Source organism: Tympanuchus pallidicinctus, unplaced genomic scaffold (genome assembly GCF_026119805.1).
Source record: "Tympanuchus pallidicinctus isolate F22 unplaced genomic scaffold, pur_lepc_1.0 scaffold31, whole genome shotgun sequence".
Taxonomy (NCBI): Eukaryota; Metazoa; Chordata; class Aves; order Galliformes; family Phasianidae; genus Tympanuchus; species Tympanuchus pallidicinctus.
The window spans coordinates 12,803,089-12,826,944 of NW_026294749.1; the positions used below are offsets into that span (position 1 = coordinate 12,803,089).

The 23,856-nt window shown below is 42.5% G+C and overlaps 1 protein-coding gene across 6 annotated transcripts in view; it reads left to right on the plus strand.

Moving 5' to 3' along the window:
* Positions 1-23,856, plus strand: part of NFATC1 (nuclear factor of activated T cells 1) — a 115,414-nt gene that overhangs the window by 30,605 nt on the left and 60,953 nt on the right. For all 6 annotated transcript variants that reach the window (XM_052697886.1, XM_052697888.1, XM_052697890.1 and 3 more), the window contains exons 4-6: positions 14,607-14,809; positions 17,751-17,923; positions 19,823-19,963. In XM_052697886.1, coding sequence (XP_052553846.1) covers positions 14,607-14,809; positions 17,751-17,923; positions 19,823-19,963 — 517 coding nt within the window. The remainder of the gene's footprint in view (positions 1-14,606; positions 14,810-17,750; positions 17,924-19,822; positions 19,964-23,856) is intronic.

Below are 23,856 nucleotides of genomic sequence, written 5' to 3' on the forward strand. Positions count from 1 at the left end.
AGCTGAAAATATGAGCTGACAGGGACAAACAATTCAGACCACAACTTGCAGGCACATGTGCCAGCATCTAGGTATACAAGTAATGTCAAGCACATGTCCTGAACACATCAAAGCCCCATTTCCTAATCCCTCTCGGTTGCGAGGAAAACCTTGAAATAAGTGAACTTGCATAGCCCCACTGCCAGCACAAGAACAGTAGCTGAAATGGATGCACATTTGAGAGCTTTTTCCAAACAGCCAAACAGCACAGTGGTCATGCTGACAGTAAGCTATGGCTCTGCAATTTTGCTATTGTAAATAGAGCTCCTGAAGCTCTCAGTCAAATGGATTTTACACATACAGTTGCTCTAGTCACAGGCCAGCATTAACTTAGAATCCTAGTAGCTAAGAGCAGATGCTTTTAGGGAAGTCACAGAATCGTAGGGGTTGGAAGGGACCTTCAGAGATCATCGAGTCCAACCCCAATTAATCTAATGAGTAGAAGAATTCTTCTGTTCCTCCAGTCTTGAGTACAATAAACTAAAATATGATTAAATTTGACCTTTAGCCTCCTATCTCTTCAGTTGTTAGCAAATGGTTTTTGCCCTGTTGTATAAGAAAGGTATGTAATGCAAATTTTAATTAAATGTAATATCATACACAAAATAAAAGCAACAGCAAAGCACGCGAAATGCGCTTGAAGCTGCTCCAGAATTTCTGCTGTGCTCCAGATGTAAGATCTGGAGCACTGCTGGAATGAGTGGGACCACTGCAGTCCTTGTAGAGGAGTGAATTTACCCTGCAGATGAGTACCTCCCATCTGAGGGAGGACTGTTTTGTCAGTCCCATCTCACCCGTGGGGAAGGAGCAGAATGAGGCTGAGGGTGAAGCTGGTACATGTGACCACCTATTGCCAGCCATGTGTTGCTGCTGAGGTCTGCAGAAATCTGAGCGGAGGAACACAGTGAAGCACTGATCATGCTGGCTTTGGTATTTCCTTCTGGGAGTGCAGAGGGTTGCAAAGTACCACTGTTCCAGGAACACGCATCATATATACTGTGGAGAGGCTACCAAAGATTGCATGTAATCAAGGAGGTGCCTACAGGCATAATAACAGCAAAATCACCTAACTCTCTCTAGGAACTCAACTGGCTATGATGCCTGTCTGAAGTGCCTGTATACTAATTAATGAACACAGTATGGGGAATAAATGTGATGAGTTAGAGCTGTGCGTACAGTTGCTGGGAGATGGTCTTGTTGGGGTCATGGAGACATGGTAGGATGGCTCCTATGACTTGATTGATCATGACAGAAGATAGAATTATCCTAAGATGAGAGGAAAGCACATCAGATTTATCTTCAAGGAGAGCAAGAAAAAAGACAAAGGCATTTATATGCCAGTCTTGAGGAGAGTGACAGATGGAAACCATTTGTGGGCACAAGAACGAGAAGAAAATCATCAGCAGTAATCATGACTTCATCAAGAAGACATCCTTGACCAACTTGACAAGGTTGCATAATGAAATGAGTGTCCCAATAGCTGAGAGGAGAGCAGTGGATGTTGTTCACCTGGACTTCAATAAGGTCATTGACAGTGTCACTCTTAAGATCCTCAGACAAGCTGTTGAGTTATGGGCTGATTGGGCTGGATGAGCAGGCAGTTAAATGTCTGAGTGGCCCAGAGGGTGGTGAACAGCAGTTTATTTAGGGGCCAGTAACTAATGGTGAAGACCAGGACTCAGTACTGGGTTCAGACTTGTTCAGCATCTTCATTAATGATCTGGATGATGGGACAGAGTGTACCTTCAGCAAGTCTGCAGATAATGTGAAACTGAGGGAGTGGCTAATAAATCATAGAGATGTGTTGCCATACAGAGTGACCTGGACAGGCTAAAGATGTGGACTGACTGATACCTCATGAAGTTAAACAAGGGGAAGTACAGAATCCTGCACCTGGGGAAGAGCAGTCTTAAGCAGCAGGATGTTCTGGCTGCTGTGCAGCTGGAAAGCAGCTTGGTAGGGCCTGGTGGACACCAAATTGAGCATAAGCCAGCAGGGTGACCTTACCACAGAGACCAGTGCAGAAGTATTCTGGTCTACTTTATGTATTGACAGCAGGTCAAGGGAGGTGATTCTTCTCCTCCTGCTCAGCTCTAATGAGGCCACACATGAAGCACTGTATCCAGTTCTGGATTCCACAGTACAAGACAAAGATGGAGCAACTGGAGAGGGTCCAACAAAGGGCCATGAAGATGTTGAAGGGACTGAATGGAGCATCTCACCTATGAGGAAAGGCTGAGAAAGCTAGGACATTCAGCCTGGAGAAGAGAAGACTAAGAAGGGTCTTAACAATGTTCACAAATACTTGAAGTGCGGGTGCAATAAATATAGATTTCAGTGTTTCCCAGTGACAGGACAAGAGGTGGTGTGCACGAAGTGCAAGGGAGGTGCCCCCTGAATGCCAAGAAGCACTTTTTTTACTGAGCACAGTGACTGAGCACTGAATTGCTATCCCAGAGCAGTTCTGGAGTCTCATTCAAAGGCTGTCTGGACATGGTCCTGGGTAACTTGCTTTGGGTGTCTGCACTTGAGCACGGAGTTGGACTAGATTTCCTGCAGAGGTTCCTTCCAGCCTTAGCCGTGGTTCAAGTTGATGGTCCTGTACCACTGCCATGAAAAGTTACGAGCGAATGCCCAAAATGCATGACAGTAAAGTGCAAAACATCATGTCTGTAGCAGACTGTGCCACTGTGGGAATGTTCTCACAGAAAGTATTCTGGATGTCTCTTCAGGTTAGGTGCGGTGCATCTTTCTTCCAGTATTGCCAGGGTTTGTGAGAGACTCATGCTTTGAACCGTGCCCCAGGTCGATTGCGGGGCAATTCTGTGTTTCAGTTTTATTTGGCTAAGCGTTGATGTCTTCAAGTGAGCTAATTGCTTTAGTTTTTCTCTGTCATCAGGGGAAAGCTTGTCATTATAGAGTTTAGGGAGCTATTAATTTTATTCTGGTGAGAACATCTGAAGTAGCTCAGGTAAGTCACGCCTTCGGAGTGCAAATTTCTTTTTGCTGGCTGTGAAGGCAGTCACGATTAACTACTTACTCCTCATGGTTGTCCAGCCTGTAGATGTTAGTTAGGTGGCATGAATCACCCAACTTTCCCCTGTTTATTTCTGGCTTGATGTGTTATATATAATTAGGTATCACTGGGCCTAGCAGGCTTTATAGCCTTACCAGTTAGCCAGGACTAAGATTTGCTTCTTAACAGATACCCAAGTTAAGTTTGAGTATGGTGGGGAAGATTGATGGCTTTTGAGACATTGGTGTTCCTATCTCAGGCTTGAGACTTAAGCCATGCCAGAGCCATATTTAACTTCAACAAATTGACCTGAATACTGTCCTTGTTTGGTGTAAAAGCACACAGGTGCTGGTCACTGGTACTCACTGTGACTCCCTTTGAGAAGATGGTGTACCCTCAGTGTCCTCTTCAAATCCCATTCATGTAAGGACATCCTACTGCATCAACTGAAGTGTCATCCATTTAAGGCAGCAAATAATCTCTTCTGCAAAGCTTTTATTTGCAAATTCGGTCATTAATATTTTCAGTGTTTTATTTATATATATCTTATTAGCTTTGAACAGGGCTGTGGTCTAAGCTTGTCAGTATTTGAGAGAAATTCTAGTGCAACAGTTGTTGCCAAATAATTCTGGTCAACATGGGTATTTAGAATGACTGCTTGAAAACTGTCCACAGGTCTTGACAAAGTGTGTCATATGACTTTCTCCTACCTATTTGATTTACTCGATGTTACAGATCACAGACCTTTCAGTTTATTCTAGCCCTGGTGGTCTGTTGGGCAGAGCTGCTCATGCTCATGCTGTGCTAGTTAGGCAATCTGATCTGCTGTATCCATTCTAAAATTCCGTTCCTATCAAAATTAAAAGACCTAAAGACTACTTTGTTTCTAAGAAAGGTGCAAATGTCTGGAGGTTTTTTTGTTTGTTGGGTTTTTTTTGTAAAGCAGGTGACATCAATCTGTGGTATCACCATTGCTCTCAAACAGCTCACAGTGTGGAATCCAGTCTCAGAATTTTTCACATTTTAACCAGACTGTTTTGGAGGTCAAAACCTTGAAGCTGAGACATAAAATATACCTGGCCTATTTTTATTGCTCCATTAAGATGCTTTCTGTGGAAGGCATGCTCTCAGATAAAAGTTCAGAGTAATTAGAGCTCTAGGACCAATTGGATCAAAGGTGGCTTGTGGAAGGAGAACAGGACCAAAAGTGCAAAACATGTTGCCATTTCTGCTTTCAGATAGGAGCCACGAACAGCACCTTTATGAATGTTGTGTGTGCTGTGACAACACTTTTGTACCTTTTGGGGGATTAAAAAAATGGAAGCAGAACCTGTCTTGAAGAGCATGTGCTTGTAAACAGCATTCTTCTGACTCCAAAGAACAAGAGAGCTGCATTAGTCTGTTCTATTTATCAAGGAATGGAAGTGTAAATTCTGCACAATCAGAGGGTTGGGAAGTGCTGTACCTTTCACAGTGGAGAAGGAGTTACTCTACCACATAGCACAGATGCTGATTTTTAAGAAGAATGAAGCAGAAATTGGGTAAACATAGAGCAGGCTCCAAATATGTAAAAACTTGTGATGAAATTTTCTGTCTCTAATCTCATACGTTTCTGTATCTGATGAAGCAAAAACTAGCAGAGAATTCCATAACTCCGTGAAGCTCTCTGCTTCTTTGTTGGCAAAGCCATCCTCACTCTACATTTCTATAATTTGTTAAAAATGCTTTCCTTCATTAACTCACTTGTACATAAATAAAAGGGATGGAAGTGCTGTGAAACTGGGAAGCCATCAATATTCATGTTACTCACAGAAGAAGCAAGAAAGTTTATTTCAGACCATCACAAAGCCTCCTTTCCAGCTCTTTCCTTTCCCTAAACAGAGTCTGGGCTTAACTCATGGACTGCCTAATTATACTGTGTCCAACACGGGACATGCAACTGTTGTTGCACAACATGCTTTGTCTGCTTCTGGCACTGAGTTTTCATTTTTAGATCCTGCTCTGTGCTGTGGTCTTTAATTCTATTTGCTAACTAAACAGTATGAAGTCTTACATAAGAATTATTTTGTCTTTTTAAAGGAGTTACTGGAAATCAGTGATCACACAGTGAGAAATTAAAAATCAAAAGAGTGTTTATGCCAATTTTCATGGCAACAAAACACATAGTCCAATATTCATATTATTAATATGGCTCAGTATTTATAGTTCTCCAAATATTTACAGAGATAACGCCTTTAAGCTTAGCCCCAGCTTTCTGCCTTCAGTGGTAGTTTAAATAAATATCATTGGAATAGGTGTAAAAATAGAGGTGAAAGGTAATAACTTCTAGTCTAATACTGTCCCACTGGTGTTTGTGAACGTCAGAGGTATTCTGCCTAGAAGTGTGTTGCCCCTGTCCCGTGTGAACCAAGATTCACCTTGGTGTGCAGTAAAAAGCTTTGATTGTTCAGCAGATAATGCCCAGTGTAGCTGGGCAACCTATTACCCTGCAATTTGTACACAGGCTACAAAGGAGGGCAGAGTACAGGGCCAGCTGCAGCCACCACAGGGAAGCACAAGGCTGTTGAAGAGAAGGAAAATTTGATTTAGATGGGCAGCCTGCGCTTTGGTGTCCCTCCCTCCACACAGGACAACTCTCATAGCCCTCTCCAGAGAGAGCTGTGCTGAGGTTTTAGGGGATCACAGCTGTACAGTTGGGTGATGCTCTCTTGGATGGGTTGTGATATGGCTCAGAGTTGGCTGGCTGCCTTTGATCACCTGAAAGCAGGTCCGGGAACAGCTACGATCAGGGAAGGGGCATCTTGATTTCATGGTAGAAGACTGCCTTCTGCTTTGCTACCTGCTCTGTGCTGGTTACAAGAATAATAATGATGTCCCAGTGGTCCAGTGCACGAGGTGCCTGTTAGTTACTGTGATGGACATCATCCTCATCAATGTAATGATTATGATTTTTTAAGGATTGTGAACTGGGTTGGTACTTGAGTGTTTGTCTGGAGAGAATCATTAGCAAGAACACCTGTTTTTGAGGAATAGCTTTCCTAGAAATAGGGAGCAGCATCTTGTGGCTGTTTAGAGAAGGAGATCTCATGGCTGTTACAGGAGCCAGCAGCCACGAAGGCTGTTTTTCCCTGGATGGAGACAGAAATGACTTGTGAGCCAGTGACTGAGTATACAGCATCTCTATTATGTTAAGATTAATAATTCCTCACAGCGTATTTGCAGCTGGAAGTTTTATATAGATATTTACTCATCTTGATGTGAACAGCTGCTCTTTTGCTGCACTGCTGAATTTAAGTCCAAGTGGCAGCACTAGAAAGTGCCACATAAAACACACTCCTGCTGCTTTTCATTCACTCCTTCTTCCATCCAGCTCTCACTCTCTGCCTAGGCTTAGCTCTTTGCAGGAACAAACCATCTTATTTTTATTTGTGAACCAACACTTAACTACATTTGGATCTTAAAGCAGAGTTTGAGTGAATCCAAGGAAAGTGGATTTTCAGAAAGGAAAAATAAATCTTGAAAGCAGCACAAAAACTGTAGGAATTTCTGTTACATTTTTATGTGGAGTGAGTGAGGGACTGTGGAGAGTAGCATGGATGTTATGTCATACAGGGCATAAATTATACACTCAATCTGGCCAACCACGTCAGATAAAATTCAGAGAAGCTACTATGACCAGAGAGCTCTTAGCGAACAGCTCAGCTGTTTTGGTTCCTGTGGTGTTTCTTCTTATTCTTCTTCTTGTTTGACTGAAGTTCTTCCGTTCTAATGTTTTAAATAAGAGACTCCCTTTTTTTGCCTTGTGCTCTCACTAGAGAACACAGTGTACAAGAGCATCCGAGTGGCCCAAGTTTAGCACCTCTGATTTGTATCCACATTGACATGTGGTCTGGACCTGGGCTTTGCACCTAATCAAAAAATTGGCAAGCTCTCTCGCTCGCCTGGTTCCCAGCAAAGAGAATGGGAGCCTCTCTTGTTAGTCAACAAGTGAGTTTCCTTCTTGTGTTGTGCTACTTCTGGTCCTAGGTGTGCTGGAGCCCTGAAATGAATAGAGGGCACTGAAGTAGTACAGCAGTGGATGAAACACGTTCACTTGAGGAGCCAAAGCTGGAAAGAAATAGGGATGATGAAAGAGCCCACTGTGAGGCTGGGACCACAGCAGTTCATGAACCAGTCTTGAGTGTATATATATATATATAGATAGATAGATATATGTATGTATGTATGTATATAATATATATATATATTTGGCAGAACAGGAGTTTCCTGGCTTTCTGGTCCTTCAGCAAAAGGTCCTTGGGCATATTCAGCTGAGGGGAAGCCAAGGCAAGGGAGCTAAGGGACATGCCCAAGAGGTCAGCCAGTGAACGCAAGAACAGATCTCCAGGTCTCCTGATCTTGGTTTCAGCACCTTTACTTCACATGACAATCAGTGCCTGGAAAACCAACTTTTCCTCCTACCCATTTAAACCCATGATGTAACAGCTTACATCTCCAGATACTTCTGTATGGTAGCTGAAAGTATTTATTTTTTTCTTAAAATTCAGAGTGATGGCTCTATATTTATGCATGCTTGGTGTTTATAGCTGAAATCAATACCCAAAATGTTTATGCACTTTCCTTATAGCTAAACAGCTTGATCTTCAATTTGTTTTCGAAAAATTGAGATGCTGAATACTCACTGATGTTATGTTTCTGAGGCTGTGTATTAGGTACATTTTTTAAATGTGACAATTTGTTTTATTTTACCACTCATCACGTGCAGTTACCATAAAAAAAAAAAAAAACACAACAAAAACCTACTGATTGAGAAAGATTGCAATAAGGCTATTTTGTGGAGTTCTTGAAGCTCTAGCTTGAATAGACAAGCAGCAATTACTTCAAAGATTTCACTATTATATAGATTTTACATTTTATCACATTTTCCTGTTTTGAAAGCGTTTAGCAATTACATTCCAGATCACTGATGAGAGAACAAGCAAAACAAGCCCCCCTTCATCAGATTGAGTGTTTATTCTTGCTAATGATTCTCTCCAGACTAATACTCAAGCACAGATTATTCCTTGAACGGTTCTGAAATAAGAGTGAGACAGACGGGTGTGTATAGCACTGCTGAGTGCAAGCAGTATGGCCATCAGTGGCATGGCTGGAGAAGAATAATAGAATCATGGAATGGCCTGGGTTGAAAAGGACCTCAAAGATCATCTAGTTTCAACCCCCTGCTTTGTGCAGGGTCAACAAGCAGCAGCCCAGGCTGCCCAGAGCCACATCCAGCCTGGCCTTGAATGCCTCCGGGGACGGGGCACAAGAAGAGATAAAAAAAAAGGTAGATATTTTTCGTATTATTTTTAGAGGCATAGATGTGTTTGTTTTCACACAGACTTGATTATGTATTGAATGTACAAAGAACAGGCACGCACATTTACAAATTTATTGCTGATACAGGTGTTACATATGGATTTTTGCACATCATTGTCGTGAAGGACGCAGCACTTGATAGCCTGGACAGTATCAAGCACAAGCTCCTGACTAGTTTAGAGGATGGATATGAAGTCCCTGGTTGTGCCCCACATTGATATTAGTGGGAGTCCTGAAAACATTGGAATGGGCTAAGCCCTAACTCAGCAGCAGCACTCATTTAACACATTTACAGAGTTAAGAGTCTGGGAAATGTCCTGGTTTAGTTGTCTGCAAAAAAAGAAGCACTGGTGTGCCTGTGGTCTTTTTGCAGAACTCCCTGCAAGTACACTGAACAGTCTTCCATATACACCTGGCTGGTGTGCCTGGCCATGATGGCCTCCTTGGCTCCCACCAGAATGGGACCATTCTTTCAGCGGCCTCTGGGAGCCTTTCCAGGCACAGAGAGCTTATTGTTATGACAGGTAGCTTTCTGAGCATTTCAACAGATAATTCAGCATGCCAAAAGCACAAAGTACTTTGACGGAAGCACGCAGGATATTTCAGCTGCCTTTCTTAAAATAAATGTCCTAACTTAAATAGTAGAAGTTTTCTTTGCAGTCTCTAGGAGAACCATTGTTTCTGAAATAGCATTTGAGATGTGGGACACAACATCTGAAAAAATTCCTCAAAATTCTGTAGCCTCAGTGAGCTTGGAGAGGTTTTGTTGTTTTTCTAATGTTCATGTTAAAAACACTCCAGCTTCTTCTGCTGATCATTTTCAGGTCTGTTCAATTCTGGTTGCCAAATTTTGTAGATATGTACCAGGCACTTTGTTCGGATACAACAGGAACACCCTGTGGTTGGGTATGCTCATGTTTGTGATAAACCTCAGCTTATGACTGATGTATGTCTGAATCAGGTGCTACCTTGCAGTCAGATGTTTGCTGCTTGGGAGGAATGGTTCTGTTTTCCTTGGGATTTGCTGGCTGTCAGAGGAACACCTCCTGGCATTCAGCACCACACTGCCTGGACGTGCTGGAACAATAAGCCCATTCCACATTGAGCACTCCAAGGGAAAGACTGGGATTTGCTTTGGCACCATGCATCAAGATGAGCAGCAATTTACTAATGAAAGCCAAGAGGTGTTGGTGAGAGATGGTGTTGTGAAAACGATGACTGAGAGCTTTAGGAATTCCAGAGAAAGCTTGCTGTGGTGCAGCAGTCACTCAGGCGGTGCAGTCTTCTCTCACTCTTGCGTAAGATGATGTAAGATGATGAAGAGCTTAACTGTGATCAGTCCTGTTCTGGTTGTTAATTACTGGTGACTGCATTGCTTTTGATAGAATGAGAGGAGTGTAAAACAGGCCCGCAATTAAAGTCTGATTTTGATCTTAGCAGCTTCAGACAATATATATGCAAATGTCTTTGGAGACTAGTTCAAATATTTTTACAGTGTTGCTCAAAAAGGAAAAGAGCAGGTTAGTCAGTGGTCAGTCAGAACAGGAGAACATGACCTACTTTCACTTCAAAACCAGTGATGTTGACCACAGTGGTCTTATCTACATACTCAAGTTTGTCCTGCATGTCTACTTTGTATTAAAACAGGTGGCTGCTGCATTCTCACCTTTACTGGGGAAGAACAGCTCATTCAATAACTGAGTGCATCCGATCCTTAGTTGGAGTGATGTCCCTTTACACTTTCACATCAAGGGAATGTATGGTTCTTTCCATCTGGATGTAGGTACTGCCAAGCACAGCATGCTTGATAGGAAAGGCACATCCTTTTTTATGAACCCTGCAGCTGAGAGCAGCCTTTGTCACCCGTACTCAGCCACTGAGGTATTATGAGAAGAGCTTCAGCTTTGGGACTGTGTTACACAGAGAAAAAGATAAAAATAGGGTGTCTGACGCACGCATCCCGTGTTGCATGCCAGGAAACAGAATCTTTATACCAAGTACAGTATTCCAGAGCATGCATGGAAAATATGCGTGTATGTGAATGTGTGAAATCTTTCCTAACTAATAGAAATACTCAGTTCCCCTTTACTCCTTCCCCTTTTACGTTCACCTTGTTTTCTGTTTCCTTTACCTGTTGACAAATGTAATAGCCCGGAGTACTACAGCTCTTCCTGTAGTGCCAGTGCTCCCCTTTTCATTCTTCTGAATGACGTGACAGTAATGTCACACTTCTACATTTTGAGGGAGGCACAGAGTATTCTTGCTGTACCTGCTGAAAGTGTGCGGAATCTTGCCTGTTTTCCAGACATCTACAGCATGCCAAAAAGTCTTCCAAAGTTCAATGTTATCTTTCACAGAAATTGTATGCTGGGAGAATGACCTAAATTTAGTCAACAGTATGTGCCCCTTCAAATGTTAATCCTTGCGCTGTTGTTTGTTATTGCTTCTATTGGAATATAAATCACATAATGTGAAAGTAACAAATACGATGCATTGAGGAAAACACAAAGGGAAATTCATATTTGAGATCCGAAGCCTTCTACTGCAGAGCACAAAACTTACAGTTGAGTAAGGATTTTGCCTGTGTTGTTGGCTGCAAAATCAACTGTATAGTAACTGGACCAACAACCTTATCTTCCTGGATGTTTCTGACCGTTCCATTCTCTTGAAATCTCATGTTTGTTCATCATGCTGAGCACTGTTGCTCTTCAGATTCAGAACTACCAGATGAGGAAGAGCTCCCAGAGAATGCATGATTAACAATACGTGATGTATCCAGAGAGTGCTCACGGCGTAGTGGAGCCCAGCAGAGCTGTACAGCAGGACCTTAAAGAAAAAGAAATACAACCATAAATCTAGTTTGAAGATCACACAGTTTAAAGAACAATGCAGAACATGCATCTGATGTCTTAATATTTGTTTTCTAGCATTTAAACTCTTCTTGTAGGAAGGCAGCGATGAGGCGAGGGTGAGGATGATGAAAGGTGAGGGCTTTGCATTTAGGTTGATTCCTAATAAAAAGCCTGTGGGAAAAATACCATGTGAGACTCACAAGTAGGTTATGAGGTACAGCAGTAGCTAAGTTCTGATTTCAAGATAAAGCCTGAAATGGCAAAACCCAATGCAAGACTTAAGATTTTTTGACCCGTTCGCCCTGATTCAGTAAAACACACGGTTATCTCAGTGTGTGATTTTGCTTTTGACGAATTGAGGTTTAAGTTACTTGCTGGTCTATTTTTACTTTTTAAGCGGCCTTGTAATTCAATATAGGTTTATTTTAATTTTACACACTCCATAAAAAGCACCCTCCATAACAAGCTGGAGAAGTCACTGCTGGTAATGCATAGCTACGTAGTTTTTTCTTCCAGCAGCTTCCTGTAGAAATTTAATCGGTTCGTGTGTCACGTTTTATTACTTTTTCCTCTGTGAACCTGTGTTACGCTCACGATCGAAAATACCCAACAGTACCCCATGTCTCCTCCGTCACCGTCAATGCTGAGGCTCTGGAGATGTTGACGCAGCGTGAGATCAGTCCGGGCTGAATCCAGGTCACTCTGCTAGCCCTACTCAAGTCCGTGGCAGTAGTAAACAGCTATGGCCGCAAGGCACGCGGGGACAGAGATGTGCTGAGTAAGACGGTGGCTTCCCCGTGGTCGCCAGCTGTGCTGGGAGCACACGAGCTGCTTAGACTGCATCTCAACGCTCTGGGAGTCAAAACCAGAAAATTCTGTTTTTGCAGCATAGCACAGATCTTGGTGTTGAGGATCTTTCTGCTGCCAGACATAGGAGCCATGTGTTTTGAGAACTACCTTGTTTTGGAAGGGGAAGTACACTGTTTTGGTACAGGCAGTGGCTACAGAGATGGCGGACAGTGGGGTCAGAGGCAGGAGAGCTGAGGACTGCTGCAATATGACAAAGCTCAGCCTCATGGCAGGCATGTTTCAAACTCCTGCTGGAGAAAAACACCTTTTTTTTTTAAGGTCTCCTACTGAAATCTTGGAAATGCAGCTTCTTGTAGTTATTCGAGCAGCAAATTAGAAAGTCACTGCTGCTTTTTGCTTGTGACCCGGCAGAGAAGTAGCCTGTCACCTGCTGCTCCTGGCTCTGAGGCTGGCAGCTGAACCGAAAGACACAGTCCATAGCACCTCTGTGAGAGCTGAGGCTGAGATCTGCTATTCTGTTTCTACCATTCTGACAATGCCTGTATTGGAGACAGGGAAGAGATGTGGAGGAGTTAATGAAAGCATCAGAGCCTCCAGCCTCCTCCACAAAGAGCTACACACATTAAAGGAATGGCAGCAGATCCTCCTGCTTGATCTAGGATCGTGGGAGAGGCCCACCCAGCAAATCTTCTGTGGAAAAATAAATAAAAAGCTGTAGGGAAGTAGCTTTGTTTGCATTTTCCTACACCGTAAATTAAAACTGTTCCTGCTCGCCAAGATGTCATCAATGGTATAAAATAGATCTGTCTGAGTTAGTGATGGTGTAGTGATGCTGTACACCTCCTGAAAGCCTGGCCTCTCCCACCTGAATCATTAGCAGAGAAAAGTACATCTATAGGAGCGAGAACATGTTCTCAGCACTATGTATCTCCTGTAACTGCCCACCTGGTTCATGCTCCTCTTTCCTGCAGCTGCCACATCCTCCCTTCCCACAGTGCAGAGCTTCACTGCTCTCAAGTGGAAGAGCTATTCTGAGGGCTTGCTTCCCAGCATCAGGTGGTAGCATGAAGAAATGGCAGAGTGATGAGAGATGGAAGAGCAAGAGGGTTGTGGGACTGCTATGCCCATGTGGCTGGGATTGACTCAGCATGGGTGAAGGCAACAGAAGTGGTTGGGCCCTGTGGCAGGCACAGTCCATGAGCTTGCTTCTGAGTGCTACTGCGCTGTGAGCTCTGTGCCATGGCTCACTGCAAAGGGCATGGATGCCTGGGCTGACTGGCTGTAGTGATGGTGTGGCAGGCACACTGAGGTCAGTCAGGAGGCGTGAGGAGAGGAAACTGTAAAACCTCTCTGCCTGCCTGGGACGCATTCTGCATGCAGCAGCAAGCTCCCTTTGCATGGCATGGCAGTATGAGCCAGGAGCTCTGGCTTGTCTGTTACCTGCCAGTTTTTGCCAGGCATTGGAGCAGATGTATTCAATTCAATTATTTCCCTGCTACTCAGTGCACCCCTCATCTGCCAGGCTGTTGGGCTCACTGAGCTTGCTCATCCTGGGCTTTTCTGCAGCCAGGTCTTGAAGACCCTTGTAGTCTGAAGATGAAAAGTTAGCCAGGTGAGCCAAAATGGCACGTATGGAGCTCATTTTGTGTCAGCTCAAAGACACCCTCTACTTATTGTATTCTTGTTTTTCACAGAGTTTAGGCTGGCCTCACCTTAAATATGAGCAGCACACAGAGCCGTGAGGCCTCGTGCTTTGGAGCAGAGGGCTACTGATGACAGAGGAGTGGGATGCATGTGGCTCACTCGTGTGCTGTCTGCTCTCCCAAGGCATAAACCCTAGGTGGCCTCTTCAGAGCAACAGTATGGAGGGTAGGCACTACTGCTTTGACATGCAGTAGAAATAACTCTCGTTGGCATCACAGTTGTCACTGTAACACGAACGAGGCTCAAGTCAGGCCAAGTAGCTTCAGTGAGATTTCTGTGCAATTGTAAGAAGAATTTGCACACATGGTGAGCATCAAGTTATGTACACATTATCTGTCTTCATTCTGTTCCAGTTTTATTGGCAGAAAAATCAGTGAGAGGAAGTGTCCTACACATCCTCCGCATGTGGAACAACCCAGGAAGCTGAGGGGTGGATAATCTATGCTCTTTTCCACATGCAAAACCCCCTTACAATTGCTATCCTCAGTACTGCAGATAAACATTGACTGTGTTGTTCTGTGGGGGTTTTTTTTGCCAAACTCCGTGACAGAATTTATGCAAAGATTTCTGTGGACATAGCAAGAGTGCACTAAAGTTCACCTCATCTAGAATGCCTCAGGTCCTCCGGGATAATGAGACATTTTCTGAGTGCACCTTTTTATTGTACCAATATTACATTACAGGAAAAATTGAAGGGGGAAACTTAACACATAGCACCTGTCACAAGTTCTTTCCTTGAATTAGGCTCTCCTGCTTATAAAAATTTAATTGATTCCTAGCAGTTTATGTCCGTGGTGCTCAGTGGGCGTTTTCTGTTCTCTTGCCAGCTCCATGGTTACTTAGAAAGCGAGCCCCTGACGCTACAGCTGTTCATTGGGACTGCAGACGACCGCCTGCTGCGACCCCATGCTTTCTACCAGGTTCATCGAATCACTGGGAAGACTGTTTCCACCACCAGCCACGAAACAATACTTTCCAACACCAAAGTCTTGGAAATCCCACTTCTTCCAGAGAACAACATGAGAGCAACGTAAGACCTAGATACTATGCCTGACTGCTTAGCAGTTTCCTCTTGTTTCCCACTTCATTTCTTCTGTTCTATGATTTTTTTTCCTTGTTTTTTTTTCCTTGTTTTCCTTATTCTGTCCTTTTTTTTTAACTCCACTCAGTAGTAGTAAGTTTTCTCAACTTCACTAGCACAAACTGCCTCTCATCAGCTTAACAACAAAATGAACTTTGCAAATATTTATGACAACTGATTGCTTTCATTCTAGAGTTTCAGCCAATGTGCTTATTTGCCATTTAAAATAAGTGTCTCGGTTACCAAGCTCTAAATATCTCCTACCTCAGCTCCTGCATTTAGTTTCTAAATATGACACCTCTTACTCCTGTATGTGCTAGCACAAGGAACAGGGCCTATTAAAATTTATCTTTGGATGTCAATGGAACCTCTTCTAGAGGACATTTCCAAGTAACCTGGCCTTTTTCATGACAAACAAAGCCATTCTTAGTTCTTAGGTAATAAAAATCCGCATTTGTTTAGAAGCAAAAGTTTTAGGGAAGGAGCTAAAGCTTACAGAATGCAGTTACTAAACTGGAATGAGTTTCCCATGCAGGAAAGAAAGCATCCACACCTTAGGATTTCTGAATTAATAGGAATCTGAGTGTTAGTGGTAAATTTCATTACAGGATTGTATATAAGGCATCCAGTATCAAGCTGTGTATGTGACATAAGCAAGACCCTCAGAATGATTTAATCCGCTCCCTTCTTCAACCCTCATTCAATGGTGCTAACCCTTCTCCAAATCACCTGCCTTGGGAGGATTTTGTATGTGCATCTACTGATGTATTAATGTGTACATATATGTATACATGGATGTGTGCACGTTTGTGTGCATTTATAGGGAGACAGAAAGGACAAGTAAATAAACAGACAAAAAGAAAGCAGGCCCCACCACAACAAAGACTATGGGAAATCCCAGGGAACCTTCAAAAACCATGATTTTACTCCTGGTTATTCATACACTGTTTTCTGCACCTTAATGAAGTGAAAAACAGACACTTGAAGCCCTCTTGTATGTAGCAGTTATTAGAAGCTGGTTTGCAATGTCATCTGCAACATGTGCTAGAGTGCATCATGTAAATAGAAGAACTAGAATGTGGTTAACTGCACTGCCAGCTGGGATTAGGATCATCACTCAAGATATGAGGACCTCAGTCACTTCATTATGTTAAGTTGTGATGAGCATGCAAAATCAGCGGCCCCATTTTCTGACATTGGAAGCTGGCACAATTCCGTTGAGGTTATTGAAATGTCACCGCTTATATTTCTTGGTCCTTCTGTTATCCAGTTTGAATGATATTTTTTGCCATATGGGAATATTAATACTGTTTCTTTCCCTATAGAATAAAGGTAGTCACACAGTTTTGGAACCAAACTGAGTATTTTCATGACACATATGCCAGATCATAGTAGAGTTCTCCCAAGAACCACAAACAATGCTTTGGCTTATATAAGCCTTCTATGTCAATGCTCTAAAATGTCATGTAGGCTAACAATGAAATGAAATTTAGAGCCAAGGACTTTTCTCACAAACACTTTGTGTGTTTGGCTTTCGTATAATGAAGCAATGAAGCTTATCAGCATATTTTAACTTTGCACATATAACTACTACTATCGATTTCAAATGTTAATTTCTATGACTTTACGACCTGATTTGTGCTCCTCCGTATCTTACAGAGTCTGAACAAATTGTTGAGGGTTTTTTTTGTTTTACAACTCTTGCTATTGAAGAGGCAATAGTGAGATGCACATCATTTCTTCTCTATGGATTATTGCATAAAATTTTGACATGCGTACAAATATTTCTTAATTCTTATGACTTCCTCTGCTAATATGCTTTGTTAAGAAGCATTAATATGTTCATTAGTTTCTTTGATCATACCAGCAAAGGTATTTTTGTTACTCTGAAATCTATACTTCAAAAAAAAATGCAGGTCAAAACCAGGCTGCCATAGTTTTTGTTTGCAGTTTGCTTCAGAACTGAGCTTCAAAGGTCTGGAGGAGGAATTAAACTCTTTAATTCAAAATAAAATTAAACTATATGTATTTAGTATAATAAAATGCATGCCAGAGACCAGTACCCAGAATAAACTGCAGTGCAGACTTTGTAGTCTTTACCAAAGCAGAGGTATTTTTGCAGTGGGTTTTTGAGCACGTATGTTTATTTATCTTTTGTTCTGTGAACTTTCTCTGTCGGAATTTGCTTTGACAGAAATTCTGACTCATTCACAAGAAAACCAAAATTGAAAAATAGGAGTGAGAGAGGTCAGAAATAGCAGGAGTTCTTTCTGGACAAACAGCACATTTTTCTCTAATGTAGAGGGGAAACCTTGAGTTTATTTTTTTCTTGCAAAGCTTCAGCTCACTTCAGCTTACGACTCTTAGAAATTCACTGATAGAAGCACATTGACAGTGAGACTGACTTTGTGAGAACTGTGCTCAATAATGAGTATTGTCAGGACTTTGCTCTAGAATAAAAATCATGGAATATTTTTATGCGAATTAGCCATAACATGTGAAATTGTTAGTATACCTGCATTCTAAGTTAGTAGCACAGTGTGCGGGTAATGACCTGTCCTCTGGACTCCTTTAGTCCATTTCTTTGCACTTCAGCTGGTCTGTAAGCTCCATCCTTTCAGGATGTGTGGGGTGGGAGGATCTTTTACATTTTCTCCCTCTGGCAATCGAAGTAACGTCCTAGGTTTGTGTGTTCAACTTTAGCTGCTATGTGTTACTACCAATAGCCTGAACTGAGCTACTTGTGGATGAAGGCTACTGCGTTTAGCTTGGTTCTGAGGCTGTGTATGACACGGAAGATGTACAGGAGAGAGGGAAGAAACTGCACTCTTGTATCCTTCTGAATTCTGCTTGAAATGAATTGAATTGCTCTGTGTTCCCTTTTGGGTAGCATTGACTGTGCTGGAATATTAAAGCTCAGAAACTCTGACATTGAGCTGCGGAAGGGAGAAACAGACATTGGGCGGAAGAACACACGTGTGCGACTGGTCTTCCGAGTTCACATCCCACAGTCCAACGGGAGGACCCTCTCTTTGCAAGTAGCTTCCAACCCTATCGAGTGCTGTAAGTAGCAACAGATGTCTTTCTCTTGCTAGCTCTTGTGTCACTGAACACGTGGTGTTTGTCCATCAATGTGCTAAACACTTGTTCACACCTGTCCAGCCAGTGAACCTTGCTCTGTTTTGCAAAAATGCGTGGTTTGTAGTGATGGCAAAATACTGCTGCTGTAGAAAAAAAAAGTGTAGCTTTGTGCCTTTTTCCCTTTATAAGGAAGAACGCACTTAGAACAAAAATAGAGTACTGCTAAGCTAACAGTAGGCCTGAAATTGGCAAGACTTGGGTTTTTTTGGTGACTTCCTATCATACAGGTGACAACTGTGATAGTTTTGGAAAGCAGTTATTGTGTCCTAGTTACTCTTTCTCCTCAGCATAAAGCAAAAATCAGCAAACAGGACCTGAACGCTTTGATGATGGGCTAGCAATACACTAGAGGTGACACCCTGGCTCCAGTTGCTTGGCATTTGGTATTTTTCTAGGGATTGTTAAAAGCAAAGCTCCAGGAAAGAGCATCCCTGCATTCCTCTTGCAAAAGCAGTGTCAGCAGTGACAGACTTTAAGACCAGTGACAGAACTACATCCATTTTTGCAGGGCAGCACTGCTGCCATTCTGGTAGTCTGAGTCTACAAGAGAAGCAAGCTTTGTAGGAAAGAGCAGTGCTGTTATACCAGTAGTTTATAGCCTTCTTCCTTCATAGCCATCCATTTAAATAAACAAACAAGTGGTGGTGGTGGGAAGGAAGTTATATTAAGATATCCCAATGTTATTATGAAGAGTAGCAGAGCCTCCATACCTATAACAAGTAGACTGACATAAAGCCATATGTGTGAGATGAAGAATTTTCCCCGTTTCTTTTTTGAAAACGCTCTAATAATTAATAAACATCAAGAAAAAAAGGAAGAAGGAAAAAAAAGGAGCCATGGTTTTATCCTGCTCCTTGCTGTAGCTGATGAGACATTTTCAGTTGCTGTGTAGCATGATAAGGCCACAGTTTTAATGCATCCTGAAGAGTCCGTACAATATGCCAAGTTCAAGAGGCCACTAAATATGAAGCCACTTGGATTTGTATCTGTGACTTGCAATTTTAAGTACTGTGTAATGAGCAAAAGCGTGGTACATGCCTCCTCAAAGTAATGGAAAACAGGAGGGAAAAAAGAGTGCTAGTGTTATTTCCAGTGCAGAATGTGGAATAAGCTGGTGCCAAAAACTTCATGCATCTCTTAGTGCATGTGACACCAGGAGTAACCATGTAATCTGGATAAAATGTCACATCATCCCTTGAAGTTCAGCCATGCTCACTCCATGTCGCAGTTCAGATGATAAAATATTTGCCACGAGAATACAGTTTCTGTTTGCATGAGTCCACGTGTGCTTTGGCACTCAGGTGTTGGTGGAAATATGCTTTCTAAACTGTGAACTTCTGCTGGATCATGAGGCTCATAGCTAATGATAAAAGTCAGTTTGCAGCTATGGCTGTTGTGACAGAAATGCAGTTTGGATGTGGATGGTCTTGTTCTCATGTGTGCCTTGTAAATGCGTGGCATATATGCGAGCAACTATTATTTGGTCTCTCGGAGAAGATACTCTACATAAACAAATTTCTCTAAAAATACTCTTTTTGGCATAGTACAGATCAAGCTGAGTCTTCAACTTAAACATCTTGGGGGTTTTTTTGTGAGCTTTTTGAATCTGTGCCACTGTATTGGATAAAAGTATTGTTTATGATGAACGCGCTTAGAAACCGTGTTTCCTACAAATCTTCTGGCTGTTCTTGTTTTTATGTCAAACTCATCTTATGAGAGTAAGGATTGCAAGCATTAGGTCCCTTGCTAATGTAATATTTATTTCTTTTTGTGTGTTTGTGGTTGCTTTTTTTTTTTTTTTCCATTTATATACCTCTCCAGCTCAGAGATCTGCCCAAGAACTGCCTCTGGTGGAGAAGCAAAGTACTGACAGCTTTCCTGTTACTGGAGGGAAAAAGATGGTTCTGACTGGCCATAACTTTCTGCAAGACTCGAAAGTCATCTTTTTGGAGAAAGCACCAGGTATGTCTTTTCAATTTCGACTCTTGTCTGCCTTCTTCCCCCTGTCACAAAATCCTGGCCAAATGGTGATAGCATCATCCCCATAATCACATTTTCCTCTGTGCATAGTATGTTTTCCACATTTCTGGGTTAAGCTGTGAGAGATGTCTGTGTCGAGGCCTCGTGCTGCAGCAGCTGTAGGCACAGGCAGGCAGCAGTGAGGCTGTTTCTGCAGCAGTGCAACAGTGGAAGAGCACTGGAGGCCCTCAGTGGCATTCCTTGTAATGCCTGCGTGGTGGAGTGGGAGCAGGGCTGTGAGTCAAAGTCAGGCTCTGAAATGAGATAGTTAAGGATAGCTTGGAGTCTTGTTTTGGAAAGGGTTTCCGTGGCACTGGCTCAAGCCATGGATTCCTCAGCTGCCGGCTGAACCCCCCCCTGCACTTTCAAGCATCTTGGGCACTCCTCAGGCCAGCCCTGCTGGTGTCAGCAGAGCAGTAGGAAGGGGAGCCCCGGTGGGGAGAGGGCTGAGGAGGCACGAGACCTTCCCCCCCACACCACTATAGCACCTGCAGGCTCCCAGGGGACAAGTGTGGGGCTTTCCTGAAGGTTCCCATCATGCTTTAAGTCACCGAAAGTAAGCATCAGGCTGAGGCAGAGCAATCCTGAGCCCTTTCTGCAGTCCCAGGTGCCACACTGCACTCAGAGCATGAGCAGGATGCCCTTTTGGCTTCTTCAGAAAGTTTAAATTAAAAAAAAAAAAGGGCAGTATTGCAGCATAAAAATCTGAGTATAGAGGGATGAGATAGAAGAGTGGTTCTGTGTACTTTATATTTAAACTTCATTCCCTGCACAGAATTGGGTTAGTGTGACATTTCAGGAGCTAAGTCCCGGATATTTCTCATGACAGGAAGGAAAACTGTGCTTTCTTTCCTATTTATTTTCTGTCCTCATCTTTTACTGACTGCGAAAAATTTCTGAACTGTCCTGTACCAAAGAACTATAATGGGAATGCTCCTTGCTCACTAGCAGGTACCACAGGGTGGATTTGGACAAAGCAGGATGCTCACTATATTGACTTAAATTACAAAAGTACAAAACAAGGCCAGCGTTGCTCTGTCTAGCCAGATATCTCCCTCAAGCAAAAGGAATTGGAGGCTGCACAAAGGCAGCTTATAAAGACAGCACAGAGATCAAGAAAAAATTATATATGCAACATTTTTGAAAAATCATGAGAAATGAAGGAGTCTACAGTTGCACACTGAGTCTGCTGGTGAGGAATTAAATGATCTAAAGGCCTGTCACTCTGGAAAACCCTGCTTGGGTGTATGGATTGGTAGGATGGACCCATGCAGGAGTGTCTCCTCTACTTGAAGACATCACCAGAGGTCCCCCTGCTCTCTACTCCTGGGTGCAAAGTGGATGGAAACGCTGTAGGAGTCAGTCAGTGAGCTGCTGCCATTGAAGAGTAATCAGTATGATGAAGTCAGTAGTAGAAGATCTGATTTGAGACAGCCTGCTTCATTTTAGTGTGATCACAGGAGATTTGGTGTGATTGCAAGGCAGTACTGCCACATGGGAGGACACTATGAGGATGAGCCTTTATGGTTTAAAAGCATCTCCTGGAACACCTAGCCTGCATTAATCTCTAAGCTGCCCAGCTGCTGATTCGTAAGGCAATTGTGTCACTAGGAATGGCTCACAAAAAAAGAATTTTGCCAGCAAATCCAGGGCAATTTCTATGGACTCTGAGTTGTGTGCTACTTTGTGTAACACAGCTTGATGCATTTAAAACAAACAAGTCCAGTGCATCACTGTCCTAGTGACAGATTGTTCCAGCTCATTTTTTGAGCAAGGTCATTGTGTATAATATGAAATGAAAATGCATTCCCAGCCTTTACTTTTGAAAATCAGCAAGCAGTGTTTCCCTCTCAGCTATTGCATGTATATAAAAGTAGGTCAAGAGAAGGAACACCAGCACAGTTTCTTCTTCTCTTAGAAAGTTAGTTATGAACTTCTGTGATTAGCTGGAGACATTCATTAGTTTTGCCACTGTTGCTGTTTTTGTTTTTGAATTCAAAATGTTAATCACGTTCCTAGTGAGTAACAGCCAAATACAGCTATTACAAAGTAACAGATCACAGGAATAATTGCACTCTATAAAGGGAAAATATCCTTTATTTGAAATTTAAACACTATACTACATGAGTTCATGTTTTCAGTCTTTATTCAGGCAGAGTCCCCAAGCCAGGAGGCAGCCTCTGTGTGCTTGTCTAATTTATGCTAGTCTGCATACTTAATTGGTTAACGCAGAGAGTTTGAGAACACGTTGTGTTTGGCTTCTGTGGTTTTTTTCCTTCTGTCTGAATAATTTCTTTAAGTCTGCTGAGTGCATTGTGGTATGCTGAATGTTTTTCCAAGCATGAGTCCCAAGCTCTCCGTCTTCAGGCTAGCCCTCAGCTGTTGTAATCTCTGGAGGAATGGCATTATCCTGGCCTCCTTGCGTAGGGAGTCTGTCTTAACTGTGACTCATACAAGAGGGAATCCCTGAAGAATGATCAAATCAATCTTTGAGCCGGGGAGGCAGGACGTGGTATTTTCAGCTTAACCCTTCACTGGCTTCTTTTCAGCCAAGGAGTGCATGAACAGGAGCAAAAGATTCTTTGCAGCAGTGCAACACAGAGGAGAAACTAGTCAGCTGCAGGGTGAAGGTTTGCTGAAAGGACTGTGAAAGCAGGGCTGTGAGGACCCCATCTGCAAGAACCCCTTGTGATACGGCGTGGTGCTGAGGCAGAGGGCACCCCTTTGGATAAACAATGGGCCTTTTCAGAAGCAGACTGAAGTTAGCTCAAGCTTGCTGCAGGACCTGAAAAAAATTCTCACGTGTTGAAATGAGACTTTATTTCACAGGATTTTGTTCAGTGATTTATTGCTTGCACATCAGACCATGTTTTCCAATGATGAGCGATGGCATAAAGCAACCATCCCAGAAACGTAGGGATAGTTAAGATGTAAGTGCTGAATGAACTTTGAGAAATTTGCTCTTTTAAATTCAGCATTTGAATTTAGCATGACAGAAGGATCTCACAATATCCTTCTCTCTTGCAAACTGACTAATAATTATCTTCTTTCAGTTTCTCTCCTTATAGTCATGGGTTTCTCTTCCTGATTTTCAAGTGTCTTGTGAGTCTGTGTGTCACGCTTGTTGGGTGCTAGATTTAGGACACGGCAAAAATCTGTTTTCATCTGAAATATGAATATAGATGTCTGCAGCACCTTAGAAACAAGGACACTTGATGCTGGTGTTCACTGTGGAGGCAAGGTGTGCATTTTGGTTATGAAAGTGGATGAAGTGAAGCTGATGTTAGCTATGCAAGGAGGTGTTTGAACTAAGATCAGCAAAATGCTTTCTTCCTAACACACTCATCTGGAAAAGCTTAGATTGTGATCTGGATCTATATTAAAAGACAATGTTTTATTGACTTACCTGTGTTAATCTTTTTACGTAGTTTCTAGGTTGTGTGAATGTACCAGGCAGCAAAAACCTTCAGGGAACTTAAGAAAATGCAGAGATGTTTGAAAAGTTTTTAAAGACTACATATCTGGCAGTTACCTTCCTTTTTTGGTTTTCTCTTATAACAGTGTCTACAAACATTATCTACAAAGCCATTTTTGAAAGGTAACAAGAGTTACCTTAATGAGAACATAAAAAAGCACAAAGAACCTAAAAGAAACAACTGGACTTCTGTCTCCTTGTGTATCAGAGTGCGATTAGTGATGTTTAAGTCTCTCTATAACTCAGTTCACGAAAATGTTTATTGTAATTGACAAATGAAAATTTACTCATGAGACACAAGCCAAGTAGTATTGCGAGCACCAAAGCACAGTGAAGACAGAGGTGTATCTTCTTGGCACAT